This window comes from Phaseolus vulgaris, chromosome 2 (genome assembly GCF_051622355.1).
Source record: "Phaseolus vulgaris cultivar YP4 chromosome 2, ASM5162235v1, whole genome shotgun sequence".
NCBI lineage: Eukaryota > Viridiplantae > Streptophyta > Magnoliopsida > Fabales > Fabaceae > Phaseolus > Phaseolus vulgaris.
In genome coordinates, this window is record NC_143499.1 from 37,366,340 (window position 1) to 37,384,947 (window position 18,608).

The window sequence follows — 18,608 nt, forward strand, 5'->3', positions numbered from 1 at the left end:
TTGTGTAACTTGGTTTTAATCTAAAAAATTCAATTAAGTACACCTACAACTTTTTTTAAATAATATATTTTATTAAATTTTTCTTATAAAAAGAAAGACTTTGTTATTAAGATGAGAGAAGACTAATTAACATTTAAAATTTTCAATAAATTTAATTAACAAGATACTATTGAAAAAGTATTAAGAGGAAATACCCCTACCAAATCTTAAAACATAGTTTTATTTATTTATTTTTCTTAAAACTTACAAAAAAAAGAACTTTATGTTTCAACAAATGCTATTTCAAATGTTAGGAAGAACTTTAAGAACTATTTTTGAAAGAAAGAATACTAAGTAAAAGTAAAATTAGGTGAGAGAAAAAAAAGAAAAAGTAGAAAACAGTTGAAAAAAAAATGTTGAATGCTGAGAAGAATAGGGATGTGAGGGAAGAAATTGATAGCCAACATAGGAAGAGGTGATAAAGAGAGAGACCATAATCTATCGCCAGAAAGGAGGTTGAGACCGAGGGAGCAACTGCACGCACTCTAGCTCTCACCGTTTCTTTCACTCCTAACTTCTCAGATCGTCTTCTTCCTCTTCAAACGTCTACGGTTCCTCTTTCCTCTTCGGCGGTTGTCATAGCATAAGAGAGCTTGCTCCATGGAACAGGTTTTGCGTTTTGAAGCTTTAGTTTCAGTTTCAGTTTCAGTTCTTCTTAGAAATACGAAGATATCCGTTTCTTCTTTCTCTCTTATCTGTGTGAGTGAATTTTTGCAGTACGAGAAGGTTGAGAAGATAGGTGAAGGAACCTACGGCGTCGTTTACAAGGCTCGTGACCGCGTCACCAACGAGACCATCGCATTGAAGAAGATTCGCCTGGAGCAGGAGGATGAGGGAGTTCCCAGCACCGCCATTCGAGAGATTTCTCTCTTGAAAGAAATGCAGCACCGGAACATTGTTAGGTATATATCCGCAATCCATGCGTTTCTCAGGAATGTGGTGGTCGTCGTTTGAGCAATTCATGTGCTAACCAAGAATATTATATGGCTGTAGCGATAGAAATTAGGAAACTGGGAAAGATTATTGTTCACTGTGAGTCTCAATGTCTCAACATAGTGTTCATTTTGTGGTGTTTGATTCTGCATAGAACACCAATGTTGAATAGTTTAATTAAGAATTTTGGTTATTATAGATGACAGAAGTGAGGTAGGAATCTGATTATTTCGGCATGGCTAAACTTGTGTAGGATGATGTTGCTGATGATTTGTGCCTCTAGTAATTGAACGGCATATAGACAATGATAACATTTTGTGCTATCCATATTCTTCACGCTTTTGTCCGTGTCTTGTGACATAACTGTTTTTATACTTTAATTCCTTTCGATTAATGTTAATATTTGGCCAACTGATGAAAGCTCTGATATATTGTCGGACAAACTGTACATTTGTGAATTGTTCACTTAGGTGACATTAGGATGCATCAAAGATATATGATCATTTCTGAGTTTGGCTGTTTATGTTGGAAAAAAAAATACATGTACTTAATGTCCCTGTGGCTCAGTGTCCCAGCATATTCGCACTGTTTCTTAAGATCTACCAAAGACATGCTTGCGGGGTGTTACGTATGGCATCAAAATTAGGATTGAGTGGCCCCAGTTATCCTGTTGACTATAGTTCCTTAAATTTATTTGTTGTCCTAATGTTATTTTTCTCTTTAGTCTTTAGTCATTTCTTTATTGTTGTTGGCAAATTGTGGTAACAGGTTGCAGGATGTAGTACACAGTGAGAAGCGTTTGTATCTGGTTTTTGAGTACCTTGACTTAGATCTAAAGAAGCACATGGATTCATCTCCAGAATTTGCTAAAGATCTACGACAAGTAAAAGTATGTGACATGTCTTTTCTTTTCTTTATAGATTTTTGAGCTTTTTTGTAACTGAAGTTATAAATGCCTGGTTCTTTTTCCTCTATCTTTTCTTGGCAGAAATTAAATAAAGCTAAAATAAGAGCCAGTGATGATTAAATAACTTTATGGTTTTGACATAACTGTTGCTTGTCAATGCAGGCCCATACGTATTATGCATGTCTCATGAATTTGTGATGAATTACCAATTATGTGGTATTACTTTGTCCATAAAAGTTTCCTGTTTTTGAAGACAAGTGATGTGTACAATAAGTTTGGCCTTCAGCATTTTGACCTCTGTTAAGTGCTTTATAAAACTGAAGGTGCCAAAGTAGAGTTCTCAGGAACAATTAGCTACATCTATAGGTCAATTATTCTCATGTGTTTCAGTTCAGTATCATGCTGTTTAAATATTATTTAGAATAGTGATCAGAAGAAAAAGCTTTATTTTGTTTCAAGTCATTACAGTATGACAATAAAGATGTTGAACTGACCTGAACCTTTTTTATGTCGTCAGAATTTGTCTCTTTTACTCATAGTCTGCCTACTCAATATTGAAGTATAAGAGGATGAGCAGATTTTGTAATTTTGTGTTAATTTTGCTCAGTTTACGTTAACTTCCCCTTTTTACTTTTTGTATGCTTGATCATGACCAACTATTTCTGCCTTATCATGCACTATTAATTGAATATATTTTATTTTTATTGTGTTGCAGAACAAGATGAGCTAATTTAAATTTTCAAATGATGCTTTCTGCAGATGTTCCTTTACCAAATTCTCTGTGGGATCGCTTATTGTCATTCACATAGAGTTCTTCATAGAGATTTGAAACCACAGAATTTGTTGATAGATCGCAGCACTAATTCACTGAAGCTTGCAGATTTTGGACTGGCAAGGGCATTTGGAATTCCTGTTAGAACATTTACACATGAGGTTTGTGTGCCATGTACTAGAGAAGAAATGACATACAGAATTTTATGGTTGAATGCTTTTGAACTCCAAATTTCACTTACTACCCCTTATAATGCTAAAATGCAACGCATCTTGTAGACAGGATTGGTAGTTTGTTATTTCTTGTCCCGATTTAAAATTCATTAGTATGTGTTTACAGCTGGCCTTCTCCTTCTTCTTGTCCTACATTGTTTTATTTATTTATTATTCAATTGTGGAGAAGATGGTAGAAAATTAAATTAGGTGGTTTGGCCTTTTGAGAAGACTATAGATGCTTGATTGTTGTCGCTTTATTAATATTGTTTGTTAATTTCAATTTTTTTTTACTAGAAATAACTTGTCATAGTTGTTTGAGTTGTAAAAAGTGTATTTTCTTCAGTATTTTGCAAATTAACACAAGAAAATTGCCTCATTGGACTTTTGAAAGATTATTGGTATTTTGGATTATCTATCCAACTTATAGCCAAATTGTTGCCTTTCTTATAAATTTGAAAACTTATTTTCATGAAAAATTTAATATGGTAGCATGAGATTCTCAATATCGGTAGCAAGAGTGGTAGGTCTCTTGCTATTTCAGCTACATTATTGTATAGTCTTTATTTTTTTTAAGTGGAAATATTAAAATTTTATTACATTGATAGATATATGGGAGTAGATTCTTTCAAAGAATATAAATATTGTGAACAGGAATAATTGTAGATGAACATTAAAACTTGAAATTATCTTTTATATTAAGTTATAGTTTTGGCAATTGCTTGTAGGTAGTAACACTGTGGTACAGAGCTCCGGAAATTTTGCTTGGATCCCCTCGTTATTCTACCCCAGTTGATATTTGGTCAGTTGGATGCATATTTGCAGAGATGGTAAATCAACGACCTCTCTTCCCTGGGGATTCTGAGATTGATGAATTGTTTAAAATATTCAGGTGAATAGCCTTCTTTCTATAATTTGTATTGTTCTTTGAGAATTATTATTTTTATAGGCGAAGTGAATATTATTGGAAAATCCCAACCTAGCACAATGTGTGTCAACGTGGGAAGATATGAGACAATACCTTTGGAAATTATAGGCATGTCTGAACAATTTCTTCATAGCACTTTTAGGAGGAAAAAATAAAATAAAATTCTTTATAAGCTAAAATTAGCTTATGCAAAAGTTAAAAATAACAATTTAGAGATGTTATATAAAAGCGTTTCTACAAATTAACTTATGAATTAGTTTATTTATTGCTTATAAAGTAATATTAGGCAACACGTCTTTTGCACCTACAAATCCAAATATATTGGTTAGAGTAAATAGCTTTTATTTCCTTTATTTCATTTTAACAACTACAAATCCTTTATATAAAGAGTTTGTTAGTTGTATATTCATTCAACGCAGAAAAATAATATATAGTTCTTCTTGATTGGTTCCTTTTTTCTATATGGTCTCAGAGCTCATTGAGATGTCTCAGAAAAGGCTACCTATTAAGGATTCTGACCATTAGGAAGTTAAGTGAAGTGTCACTAAGTAAAGTTTTGTAGGGTGAAGGTCGCCGAAACGTCAACTCTTAACGGTGGTACTAGGATAGGTACTTGGCTGTTTTGAGATGCCCAAGTACTCTAATAGGTACTTGGATGTTATGAGATGCTTAAGTCTAACATTGAGTAATATGAAATGCTCAACAAAATCCAAGCATTTGGTACCCCCCCCCCCCCCCCCCAAATTGCTAGCTTTTGAGGGTGGGTTCCCCAACTGTTTGGATCTTTCAATTGGTATCAAAGTTGATGATTCATCTTGGCAACCTTCTCAAATGAGTATAATAGGGTGCATGATGGATCTTAAGTTAGTGGATCCCTTGTATTGAAAGTCTTCTTGACATGGGTCTAGACACTTTGTTCCATTGTGGTAAACGACGGTGCAAAGAGTCACCATTAGTGTATTCATGGTTAAGAATGCTTTCGCTTAAGGGGAACATACCAATATGGAAGGGTTCACTTGAGGGGGAGATTGTCGGCGTCCACGAGTGAGCTAAAGTACCACACCATGTAGAAATAGACAAGTTAAGCAACATATAAGTGGAAAAATCCATACACCTATTGTCTTAAGATTTTGAATTGGAGGTAATACCATGTTTTCTTTTGTGGTTGGATCCTAGCCTATTGGTGAATATCTCCTATTACAAGTTATGCTTGGTCAATTGAGAAGTCTAAGCAGGTGTGAAAATTGAAGTTTATGCATGGTTAATTGAGAAGTCTAATCTTAGTTGTATGAACATCCATATTAAGCTTGGTTAGTTAAGAAGTTTTATCAATGTGAAAATCCAAGTTATGCTTGGTCAATTGAGAAGTCTAACTAGTTACTTAGAAGTGTGAAAATCCAAGTTATGCTTGATCAATCAAGATATATAGTGAATTATGCATTTGTGTATTTTGATTTGTGCTTTATTCATTCATCTTTTATCTTGGGAGTGGATGCGATTTTCTATGGTCTTCTATCTTGGCCTTGGGGGTTTTATAGCAAGGAACCGCTTGTCTATAACTTGGATGGGGGCCACCATGACTTGTTATACTACCCCGCTTGTCTATAACTTGGATGGGGCCACCATAACTTGTTATACTACCCTGACTGATTCCTAATTGATTAGGTTCTAATTGAGAATGGATTGTGAGGGTCTATGATTCAGTCCATGTACTTTGAGATTCTTGTTATGCGAGCGCTTTGTGTGAACTTTTGAGAACTGTAAATTCATCAATTTTGGCTATGTTCCCACTAAATCGTTCCACACGAGGAGCAGTGAGAGTCTAACTTTCCCAAGTTATTTTTTTTACTGTGATAAAAATATCATATTACACTTGTTAAATAATTTACTATGGTAAATAATTAAGATTTATGGTAAAAGTATTGTTACTCTTTAATTCTTAGAAATCTTATAGAAATATTCTCTTAGAAGTATTGTACTACCAAATGCTTCCTTAATGTAAATAATATGCATGTTGTTTGAAATCTTGGGTGGTTGTTGTGTTAACATTTCTCAGAGCTTTGATTCTGTTCTGTTTGTAATTATTAGGATAACGTTGGATTTTTGTCTACATAACCCGATTTTTTTTTTTGGGGCGTGGGAGGTTTGGAAATGACAAAATTTGCTTTGAGAGAATTACCATATACTTTATCTGTGGTCTTTAGACCAGCCTAGAGTTTACTTGTGTATTTTTGGTCAAAGTTAGTTTTTTAAATCTTAACAGATTGTGTTTCAAACCTTGCATTAGTAGTTAGATTGTCCATCGTTATATTTGTTATTGCCTTTCTTTAGTCTAGTATATTTAGTGAGTGTGTATGCCATTTAGGAATACTGATTAAATAGCATTTTAGCCATTCTAAACAGGTTAAAGTTATCTGTAGAGTATGATGCCTATGGCAATTTTTTATTTTTTGGAACCCAGTGCTCTGATCTTTAAGCGCACATGCATGTTTATGGACTTGCTTCATAGGATCTTGGGTATTATGGGATTGTCCTTGTCAATTGTTAACTGACTTGGTTCTCCCCCAAGACAACTGGCTTTTAAGGGAGGGTCTTTTAAATTTGCATCAATTGATATCAAATTGATAATTACTTTTAATTGGTACTAGTCAAAGTGATAGTGTGCAGGCCAACCTGTACGGGCATAGTCTCGCATTGAAATTATGGGATTTTAGGGTGGGGTCTGAAGTCCCATGTCAAGTAATATGAATTTATGAAATGCTCGGAGGAGTATGTAAGTAGGTCTTGGTTCTCCTCCTTGATAGTTAGCTTTCAAGGAAGAGTTTCTTAAGTGCTTGAGTGCATATCATTGCTATAAAAATATGCTTCTCCATGGTCAGTATGTGGATTTTGGTTCTTAGGGAATCTCCTAAGTGGCGTGTGGATTGGAAAACTCTTGTGGCTTTCTCCAAAGGGGATTTTTAATTTTTTACTTTGTATTTATTATCTTTGTGTTTAAATGTGCATGCACACACACATGGTTACTCATCTACAGTCTATCACTACTGCATGAGGGGTGAAGCCATAATATTGTAAGGTAGGTGAGTATTAATCATCTGCCATAGGTGTAAATTGTTTGTACCTGCTATATCTTCTTTGTTAATCAAATCTTCCTTTGAATTATCAATTAATTCATGAATTTAAAGTTTACAGTATAGAAACTGTTATATATTGTAGTATTGCAATCTATATAATGCAAACGATGCATTCTTTTGCTTCCAAACAGGCATGTAACAAATAAATAAACAAAGGTGCATAATGTATGCTTATATTTTGACACATCGTTCCTTGTATGAAGAATCTTGGGTACACCAAATGAAGATACATGGCCTGGAGTGACATCATTGCCTGATTTTAAATCAGCCTTTCCCAAGTGGCAGCCAAAGGTAATTAAATAGATTTCATCATTGCCCAATTTTGTCATCGCTTAAAAAATTGAATTTAATCTTATTTTGTGCTTTACAGGATTTGAAAACTGTGGTTCCAAATCTTGAGCCAGCTGGTCTTGATCTTCTTTCTGTAAGTTGAACATCATATATAGCATTTTTTTCTCCATTATGTTGATAAAATGTGATCATTAGTTATATATTTCCTCTTTAGTGAGGTGAGAGGACTATCTTTTTCTGTTGAGAAATAGCATAAAATAGAAGAAAATGCATTTTGAAGCAGTAATAGTAAGCACAAGTGTTTAGATGGTAATCTTTCTGACTAGGTTGTAGATGAGAACAACCTATATTTGCCCCAAAAATATCTGATTGTAGCTTAGAAACTTTTCAAATTATTTGGAAAGGCCAACCATGCCAAATGGTGATAAGTCTCAAATGATCTTTTGTTACGGTTATTAATAAATTGTACTGGATTTCATAAGTCGTGATTATCCTTTTCCTTTTCTAACTTGAAAGGGAGATACTAATGAATGGCCTCTGGATAACCAACTTGCTTTGTCCAATTTTAGTTGTCTCTTCTAATGACACCAACCAGTTATACCACCTCTGTGGTGTGATTATTTAGTCACAATTTATTCATGTCCAGTACTTTATTTAACTTAGTGAAAGGTCTCGTGACATTTAAGCTCCATCTTTATTATTTTTCAATCCGTATTTTGAATGAGCTTTTTAATAGATATTAACTAGTATTTTTAGCTTGTGTAATACTGAAAAAATGCATACTTTTATATAATTAAATTATAATAAATAAACATTTTTAACATATTGTAGTTAAAATTTATAATAAGAAATAATCTGATATGTTTTGTACAATTTAATTTTTATATAAGGTTATTCTTAACTGTTGGCAATTTATATAAATGCAATTATTGAAATTCAATTTAGAGATTAAGATAAAAGAAGGGTATATTGAGAGAAATGGATAATCTGTTAAGATGATTGATTTTTTGTTTGTTTGTTCAGTTATGAGATAGTGTGTGAAATGTATATTAACAAAAAAGAAGAAAAAAAAAATATGTTAAGATGTCTAATGGGGAGAATGAGAGTCTCATTTTCTAATTATTACTCTAATTCATAATAGTTTTATGTGTTTCCTCAAAATTGTGTTTCATAGATTTTTTGTGGTGCTTACTTCAGTGCATTTATGTTGTATTCCAGCGCATGCTTCACTTGGATCCCAGCAAAAGAATTACTGCCAGGAGCGCCCTTGAGCATGAATACTTCAAAGACATTAAATTTGTTCCCTGATTACTTATCTTCAAGGCTGGGGTGTCTATATTAGTATATGTAGCATTTACGTGTTTTGACTCCAATGTGTGCTACCCTTGCTTTTTTACTTCAATGCTTAGGGACAGATCATATTTCATTTATTTGTTACTTACATATTTTAGATACAGCTTGAGTGTGATCTTATTATCCATTACACTTTTCGTGTTTTAGTCTCGCTGCACTGCAACAAGCAAATTTCCAGTTTGCTTTGTGTTACATACCCAGTGCTGAATGCTGCTTGTAAAACAAATATCTACTTCCATTGGCATGGAGCATGTAAAATTGACTTACCTTCTCATCTGTAATATGCTTCCTCAAATTAGTATCTTCAATTAACAACATATAATATACCTAATAAATATATAATGCCATAAGAAAACCAATGACAAATAAATGGCTGGCTAGTTCTTTTTCTACCTCCATTGTTTCTACATGAGCTGTTGGAAAAGTCTTAAATATTCACTATTTAGATTTTCTGATTGTAGGACTAGAAAACATATTGTATAATTTGAAATAAATTTCTTGAAATTCTATTTTGGATGGTGTATCTTATAAATATATTTTAGATTATATAATTTAGAATAAATTTTTGAATTTAAAAATATATTGTAAATTTTTTAATGGTGTAATCTGAAATATGTTTTTAAACTTTGTATTACACAATCAGAAATACTACCATTATGATATCGGGATAATACACTTTTCATTTAAATGCTAGCAAAAATAAAAGTAACTAAATTTATCCTACACTGCATGTACATTCTTTAGAATATTTAGTAATATTTTTTTATGTTAGAGAGTTTTCCACGTGTTTCTTAATCTAATATTTGTTAACTCGTTTAGTGTTTCAATTATGTTATATATATATATAACTTGCATATATAATGAAACATTACATAACAAAATATCACATGGTTCAATTGTTTAATTGCTAATGGATAAATAATTTGTAATCAGAAATGTCCAATAATTTCTATATATAATTAATCATATATTGTAACACACAATAATAATTTAAATAAGGTCCAATAAACTTTATAATAATTTTAGCAAGGACTACAAACACTATGCAGAAAGAATTGATATAGAATTACTTTTGAAGGCTTACAACAAATAATATAAAAAGAAACAAATAATAATATTATATATAGCAATTCTTTCTAATTTTGTATCGCCTATGAGACATGATATTTTATAAAGAGATAAAAAGCAAAATTAGCAAGCTAATTTAAGTAATTGTGCAAAGAATTTCAAGAATTACATTATTAGAATTATTAGGAAAAACCAATAAAAAATGTTCTTTAAGACTTTCTGTCCGAGAATAGAATGTGGATCATTAACAAATGTGATGATTAAAGAAGAGGATAAACATCGACATATACAAGTGGTACTACTAGTGGGATTTTCTTGTTTTACTAGCTATGCCACTGTTGCTCAGCATCTATGGCGATGCAACTTTTCTCAGATCAACCTGTACTATGCATTCATGTAGATTCAACATAAATTGAAGGGTAGAAACGTAACCTTGACACAATTATTTCTCCTTCTACCTGATTTTACACACTCATTTCCGCTTCAATCAATAAAAACAAAAACAGTTCGTCATCGTCTACAGTGGAACCTGAGAAACAAACACAATGCAAGTGAATTTTGTTTTTTAGAAGAGTGTCAATAAGACTTTTTCAAAGAAATTATAACAGAAAGTAAAAAGAGAGAGAAGGCTGAAAAAAGACAACAGAAAAAAGAGAGTGAATTACTCCATTATCCATCTCTCCAATCTCTCCCTTCCCCACTCCCACTGATTCTAACGCCGCCTCCAAAAACAGGTTCCAGAGGCATCCACTCCGTCAACCCCCGTCGCCAGCAGCCAAGAACCCTAGCCCTGCTCCAACTGCTACCTGACTCCGCCTTCCTAAGCTGAAGCTTTAGTCGAAGGAGAAGAGAAACAGAAGCAACTTAGAGAAACCCATTTCTGATTGTGGCAATGCACATGAGGTGCCTCGGAAGCCGTAATTCAAATGTGAGATTAATTGAATTGTGTGCAAGATATGGATACGGAGATACATATAATCTTTAAAATGTAGATACGGGGACACAAATTTATATTATATAATTTTAAATTATATAAATTGAAAATAAATATTTATGTGCAAAAGTATATTTGAGATTATTTTGAGAGCATGAAAATATTTTCATAACAGATTCAAAAGAATTTGTTTTTTATTTTTATAATCATAATAAAAATTTATATAATAAATTTGAGTTTTCAGAAAATTATTGTATTTATACCTTTTAAAATTGTGTTAGAACTGTGATAGAATTTTAAAAAATCCAACAAATATTTTTTGAATTGAACACTTCATTGATAAATGTCCTACAAGTGTCGTACGAGTATTGGTACCGATACGTGTGTCCGACACGGATATGCCATTTAAAAGAAGTGTCTTATCCTCATAGACTGTGGGTAATGTTTTGTTTTTTTTCGTTTTCTCATTTTTTTTTTAATATTCCATTATGATCTATACTTTGGGTTGCAATGCAACTCTTGTACACAATACACAATGTGATTGAATTCAAAAAATTAATTTGACACTAAAAAAAAAAACTCCAACCTAACAACTAATTTTAATAGTATAATAATAATTATGATTTTATATTAAAATGTTTTTAGTGCATGTATCACCACTCCATTAAATTTTACTTTAGTTGTATTAATTAGTCGTGTCAAATGTGAGTATGGTTCCACACACCTTTGAAATAAAATTTCAATTACCGATTATTCTAAAATGACATAATTTACACTACAATTATATTAAAAATACATTCGTTTACATATTTATACGACCGCATGAAATCTTATATCTAATATTTTTTATTTAGAATGATTTTTTTTATATAAATGATAAATAAAATAATTTTATGTTACACTTAAATAAATTTTAGATATTATGGTCATACAATAAATTTTTAGATATTATGGTGATAAGTGTCATCTCATATTTAATATTTGAAAATTAAATCATACGAGTAAAAAACAATTGTTTGAATATTTGTATGATTATATGCATCATCTTATATTCAATATCTTATTTCAGTAAAAATTAAGAATGTTTTCTCGTAAATAAACTTCGCCCAATAACTTATCATATCAATGTTATTTTTTAATAATTTGTAAGAGTATCAAACATAATTGTTCACACTATTTTATACTTTAATCGTCGTGAAACATGCAAAAGGTAAAATTTTAAAAATATTAAAATTTAAAAATATGTCAAGCACTCACAAATATTTTTTTAATATGTAAGAACAACATAATTCCTGATTTTCCATTGTGAATGGATACATGCATGATGTTTCTCCTTTTGTTTATCTTCCTCCTTGTCTATGTAAATTTTGATTTTTTATTATGAATGAAAATATGTAGGAGCGAACAATATTAATCATTGTCAGGTCTAAATAAAAATCATATTTTGTTTTGTTTTGTGCATGCATTTTGTTTCATTTGTTTCATTTTTGCTGCAGTTAAGTAACAATGCACTTCTATGCAGTAGGCGGCGAAAAAAATCTTATGGAAGTGACCCAGGCACCAGTGGCACTTAAAGCGACTTGTCTGGATTGGTGAGTCAAACAAACACAAAATTTGTGAAGGAAGAAAGGAAATAAGGTCGACATTATCTCAAATTAACAATTTTGTTTTTGATAATGCTATTGATAATTGCAATCGTCCTTTCTGGATGAAACATGGAATCTTAGAAACAATTAGGCTATGGGAGTTTAGTAGACAGATTGGAGTCACTCTAGAGGCGATGAAGGGAATTTGTTGGTCAGACTAGAAGAATTAGAAGTTAGAGATAAAAAACAAAAATCAAAAAGGGAAGGGGGTAACACTTGTGATTTATGAATATAGTATCTACGAACATAAGAGGTCTGGAGAGTCCAATAAAATTGAGATATTTAAAGGAACTAGTAAAATCAAAACGAATCAAAATGCTTTGTATACAGGAAACTAAGGTATCTAATTTATCTAAACAAAGATGTTATCAACTATAGGGGGTAATAATATTGAATATATGTATATTTAGGGGTGACAAAGCGGGGCAGACCATGCGGGTCGACCCGCGACCTGCTAGTCAAAAATGCGGGGCGGGCTCAGTTTTTCAACCCGTTGACTCATTTTAGCCCGCCCCACATAACCCGCAACCAGTGCGGGCCAACAATGGGGTAAGGCGGGTTGGCCTGCTAGCCCGTAAAAAAAAGTTTGTGTGTTTACTTGAGTTAGGCTTGACAGTGATAACTTGGACTAGAAAAAAATATTAATGTTTTTGAATTAACTATGTTAATTGTGGTAGGATTTATGTTTAATGTTTTTAAATTAGCTATTTTTAATGTTTTTGGAAATGGAAGAATATTGATATTTGATTTTTATCTTAATTGAATTATTGATGTTTGACTATGTTTGAAATGGAATAAAAAAATATTGATGTTTGATATTAATATATAGCTTCAATCTAGCAATTTTTCAATAGCAAAAAGTAAAAAACATTTTCATTGAATTTCTAAAAAAAAAATGCAGGCTGGCCCGCAAACCCGCGGGCTGGCCCTTTTGCGGGTCGAGACAGAGAATCTAGCCCGCGTTCATTACGCGGGACAGACCTATGTGAGGCAGGTCGGCCCGCTTTGCCATCTCTATGTATAGTGAACTGTTAAACGAGGCTAGTGGGGTCCTAACTGTATGGCACAACAACGCCTTTGTGTGTGACAAACATATTATTAGTTAGAGTTTCATATATATTACATCGATTCCAGACAAGAACTAATGTAATATGTCTTATAGAAGTCAATAAGTTAAACAAATAAGGGCATATTACATCAGTTATATAACCGATGTAAAATGTAATAGACTTTCTATATCAGTGACATCTACATCAATGATGGAATCGATGTAATAAGTCTCATAAAACCGATATAAAATGTATTATTTGTACTAGTGACATGGGGCATACTAGGGGACTTTAATGCAATATAGGGTCAACCTAGGTCAGTCCAAGGAAAACACGTTGTATGAGAGATTGTATGATATTCTTTCCTTTTCAAATTAAGATTAGGGTATTGGAATTAAAATTGAAATGAAAAATGAACTAGAATGTAAAACATAGTGTATAAAATGTCTAGAGATAATCGTCTAACAGACCGTCTATCAACACTTAAATGTAAAGAACTAAAATGTAAGTCATGGAAGGTAAAAGGTTAGAAAATAAATTGTAATGTAAACTAAAATATAAAAGAGTTCATCCAAAATAAATTTACAACTACTAAATCGTCTAGTCAACAATAGTTTACTAGACCTTCTAATAGTTCTACTAAGAGAAAGCGAAAGAGAGCGTCTAATAGTAAAGTGCATAAAAGTAAATAACTAGAATGTAAATTGCGAGAAACATAAAAAACTGAAATGTTAAATATCGAGACACATAAAAGATTAGGATGGTAAATTGCATAGACGTAAATGACTGGAATGTAAATTGCAGGAAAGTAAATTGTTGAAATTGTAAAGTGCAGGAATGTAAAAACTAGAAATGTAAAATAGAGCATGATTGGAAGCATAAATAGTTGTAGAATTAACATGAAACAAAAATGAATTAGATGCATGAACTGAAGTGTAAATTGCAGAAATGTAAACAAACTAGAATTAAAATGAATTACAGAAAGGAAAAGCGAAATTCATTTTTAGAAACATGAAACGAGGAACAAAACCACGGTTCAATAATTTTCAACTTCAAATTTCAAGAGACCTTAATCTTGATTTCTTGTTAATAAGAAAATAAGGGTCATTCAGTTTATAAGTTCTTAGAAAACTATTTTCAATCAAAAATAGATTCTTGAAATGAATTTGAAGAGAAAATAACTAAAATAGAGCATCACCAAACATGATCTCAAGTTCATTGTTACCCAATTCCATAATTTAATTTACTTACAAAGGTAAATAGCATAATGTAAAAAAAAAAAGAGAAAAAATGCAAAAGAATGAAAAAAAAAGTTTCATAGAATTGTAAATGACAAAAATGTTATAAAAAAACTAAAAGGTAGAAACTAAATAATAATTGTTATTGCGCTTAAGTGATTCGTGAGGTCTTTACTTATACAATTATATCCTATTTATAGAGTTTCAGATCTTTACAAAATGGGTGAGCCTTTTTTTCAACTAAAATCGACCCAAAATACTAATCTAAGACTACATAATGTAAGTGTCTTCAACTTCTTTTTGCCTTTCTTTGACTGTCTAGCTTGTTGATCATTGACCTTTAACTATCTTTCATTTTGTTGATTTTAGCTCTTTAAACTCATTTTTCAATCTTAATGGTTTAATTATCTTTATTAAAGCTCCTCATGTTAAAGACTACTTCAAAAATACTCTTTATACTATTTTTGTTGATTTCATTCACACACTATTTTATACTATATAATACTCTTTCTTCACACTAAATTAAAATACCTTTTAATCCTACAAAAATTTATTATTTTTCAAATTTTCTTCTCTTTTCAAGAACGTATTCATTCACGTTGTTGTCATATGAAATTTATCAATAAAATAACTACGTCATATGTTAGTGATGTGTTATGCAAATATGTACTTATCATATTTTCACATCTTGACACATTTAGTCAATTCAATGAAAAAAGATAAATTATTATTTAAAAAATAACATAACCATGTTAAAAACAACTTAAAAATAATGCTCTATTAACTCGTTATTATGCATAATAGTTATTTTAATATATATGTATGTATAATGATTTTTTATTTATTAATTTATACAAATTGTTGTGCCGACTTAAAAAAAAACTACTTCAAAAATGTTCTTACAACAATCATAAGCAACTATTAGACGATTCAAGCAAAATTTAAGTTGAAAAGATAGTTTTTTTTTTCATTTTTATTAAAATCCTAATTTCTTAACGAAAAAAAAAATCTAAACTAATATCATAAACTAAAAACAAAAGAAATCTCTAAGAGATACAATTAGTCTAAAAAATATGAGAAAAACGAGAGTTATCACACCCTCACACTTAGATCTTTTGCACTTCTATACAAAATAAAAAAATAATTTAAACAATATTTTGTTGAATAAGATGCTATTTTATGTTTCCAAATCTGCGTGGAAAGCTGAAAGATCCTGTTGTTATGTGTGTGTTGTCTAGTAGTTTTTGACTTGTTAATTCACTCCTTGTATTGATCCAAGCTCATTTGAATCCTTAACTCTTTTAAAAGAAATGTTTTCTTAAAATCTGAAAAATTTTAGTCAAAGGTATTGAGACTAAGACAAGTTTTTCAACCTGTTGAATTGTCGAAACAACTGGTTTTTGACACTTAGTGGTTTTCAAAATAATTTGGAAAAGTTTTGCTTTATTTTTTCTTGTCAAACTGAAACAACTAGTTATTTCGATAAAACAACTAGTTTTTTTATGAAAACCTTAACAAAAAATTTATTTCAATATGTTGTTTTGGAAAACAATATGTTGTTTTTATAACAAAATTCTGTTAAGAGTTTGAAACTGTTTTTAAATGATTCCAACTGCTTTTGATTTATGATCTAACAACTTTGACCACTTGCTTAAGTCTATATAAAGGTTTTTTTTACATTCTTTTCAAGAACCCAAGAAAGAGATATTATTGAAAACATTTTTCAAAGATCAAGAGCTTTGGATCATCTCTTGTGTGTGGAATAAGACTAGGTCTTTGTATACTTTTGTTCTTCTACTTAGTAAAGACCAGGAGTATTTTTTTCCTTCACTTTGAACATTGTAATTCTGTGTATTTGGTGTAAGGCAGTTTCAAAAAAGTGTTTCTGGAAATTGTGGTGTTGCCAAGGAGTGTTGTGTGTTCTTGAGGGGTTTAAGATCATCACTCTTGGTGTGTGTTTTGTAATCTAGGTTTGATTACATAGTGAATTCTTAGTGGTTAGCCAATGATTAGATGTTGCTCTTGGTTAAAAGTGAACAAGTATAAACCTCTTTGTTGATTCTCTTTATCCCTTATCTTATACATTTATAAAGAACTATAAAACATAAATTTTATTCAGTTAAACAGAAAATCAATTGGTTGATTTTTCAGAACTTTTCACTCTACTTCCAATCTTTGCGAAAATCTTGTGAAAACAATTCACTCCTCTTGTTTAGGCTACTAATTCTAACATATTTTCAACAACTTTTTCAGAAATTAAAAAGACTTGTGAAAAACTGTAAAAACATATTTTTGAAAACTATAGAAAACCTTAGTACAAAAATTTCAACAATCAAAGTTTTCAAGGATCTGACTAATCTAAACATGTTCAAACATAAAATCTCAGTCAAGTTAAACAATGGATCAAAGTCGATAACCTCATCTGGAAGTGTTTTATTCATTTTCTCAAGTGTTTAAGCTTTTTCAGTTTAATCTCAGCACTTTATGAAACAAACATTACCGTTCACTTGCAGAAAACTTCTAATTTCACTATCTAAAAATATGCAACTCAAAGATTAGAAGGTCTTTTCATATAAGCTTGTAATGTGGTTAGGGTAAATATGGGATAATTGAAAGGATTCAAGGCTTATTGGCTTCAAAGAATAATTAGAAAGCTATTTATTTTTTCTGCCATTACATAATTCCCTTCTTTCACTTTCGTTTTTTCTTTTTTACTATCTTTTTCATATCACAATCTAGATTTTGATCCTTTTCAAACTATCTTCCAGCTTAACCTTTCAATTCAACACATTCCCAGCTTTATTTTAATCAACTTAAAGTAACGCCCCACACTTATCTTCTAAATAAGATGATTTCATAGCTCCTCAAAACTCCAACTCATGGTTATCATGGTTTTTCCAAGTTTCAAGACTTGTAAATCATAAAAAAAAGGTTATAAGACTCAAAAGGAGTACAAAGAAAAATGAGACAAGGTAAGAAAATTTGACTAAATATCTAAAATTTAAAAATGGTCTAAATCATCTCAATAGTGCATAAAAATCTAGAATTAAAAAAAAAATGCAAGTTTAAACATTTGTAAACATAAGTGAATTACACAATAAAGAAACAAGTTCAAATCTCATATAGGTTAATGCTATTAAATATGATCCAAAGAGTAATCTTCAAATAAATTTTTTTTATTTGATGAATCAATTATCGATATTGAAGCATAGTAAAAGACAATAGTCAATCGTGCGTTGATAACATAAACAAGTTAGTGATGTCTTCTATGGAGATAAATTGTCAAACAACTAATGAAATGAAGAAGAAAACATTTGGTTCGATAGTAATTTCATAGATATGCATTTGGCCTTCCACAAAGTTGACATTAAAGGACTTACACCCAAATTACCAAAAATTTGTATAACATACTATTTTGAAGTTTAAGTTGATCTGATTAAAGTCAACCTTTAAGAAAAAGCATTTTAAAAGCTGGAATTAATTTATATACAAATGAAAATAATAATAAAATTAATTTTAAAAAAATAAAATCTGAAATAATTTTAATTTTAATTTTAATTTATATACCAATTTAGAAATTAATTTATAAATTTTTATTAATAATAAAAATTATTTTAAATATCAATAATTTTTTAATTTATAAAATAATATATAATTTAGTTAATATAGTAATTAATTATTTCTTGTTTATAAAATTAATTTTTATTTAATAATTTCTTGTATAAGTATTTATTATTGTAAAAATAAGTAATAATTACTAAAGGTTATAATCATTTGCAAATCTATTTTCAATATTCTGGATTTGATATGAACTTTTTTTACCTACCCACAAAATCCTATCCCTTTATAATTTTTTTGTCGACTTTTGATATCAATTACACCATCACTTTTGTAATTTAGAAGCTATTCTAAAAGCCAAGTATACATTGACTAGTATTTTTTTTATTAAAATGATAATTAGGATTTCGACCTACTTTAATTAAGTTTTATTCTTTAAAAATGATGGATTTTGCGGGTAAAATTCTAACTTCAAGTAAGTTTTATTTTTCAATGGTGAAGGACTTTGCATTGCCAAGTAAAATTTCATTTTTTATGAGAAAAATA

General features: G+C 30.5%; 1 protein-coding gene and 1 long non-coding RNA gene across 4 annotated transcripts; one reads left to right on the forward strand and one right to left on the reverse strand.

The window, feature by feature from the left end:
- The first annotated feature begins 335 nt into the window (after nt 1–335).
- On the forward strand, nt 336–8,850 carry LOC137811786 (cell division control protein 2 homolog). Of its 3 annotated transcripts, none has more exons than XR_016518693.1 (8): nt 336–648; nt 757–941; nt 1,741–1,861; nt 2,639–2,812; nt 3,592–3,755; nt 7,057–7,216; nt 7,296–7,349; nt 8,435–8,850. XR_016518693.1 is itself a non-coding variant. In XM_068613616.2 (8 exons), the coding sequence occupies exons 1-8, from the start codon at nt 640–642 to the stop codon at nt 8,522–8,524; spliced, it is 885 nt and encodes a 294-aa protein (XP_068469717.1). In that variant the 5' UTR covers nt 336–639; the 3' UTR covers nt 8,525–8,850. The 3 variants fall into 3 exon arrangements, 2 of the variants coding, with proteins under 2 accessions (XP_068469717.1, XP_090154842.1); XM_068613616.2 differs by having other exon boundaries at nt 7,129–7,216; XM_090298716.1 differs by having other exon boundaries at nt 395–648; nt 2,042–2,812; nt 7,129–7,216.
- Nucleotides 8,851–9,784: 934 nt separating this feature from the next.
- On the reverse strand, nt 9,785–10,585 carry LOC137809738 (uncharacterized). Its single transcript, XR_011080804.1, has 2 exons — nt 10,303–10,585; nt 9,785–10,166 (listed from the first exon to the last, which is right to left on the reverse strand). It is a non-coding gene; the product is annotated as an uncharacterized LOC137809738 (long non-coding RNA).
- Between the last annotated feature and the right edge of the window lie 8,023 nt (nt 10,586–18,608).

What these genes read in the sequence shown, in the direction of transcription:
- LOC137811786 (XM_068613616.2), top strand. An exon ending in TTCCCAAGTGGCAGCCAAAG is followed by an intron (nt 7,217 to 7,295) that starts GTAATTAAATAG and finishes TGTGCTTTACAG; the next exon opens with GATTTGAAAACTGTGGTTCC. An exon ending in CTGGTCTTGATCTTCTTTCT is followed by an intron (nt 7,350 to 8,434) that starts GTAAGTTGAACA and finishes GTTGTATTCCAG; the next exon opens with CGCATGCTTCACTTGGATCC.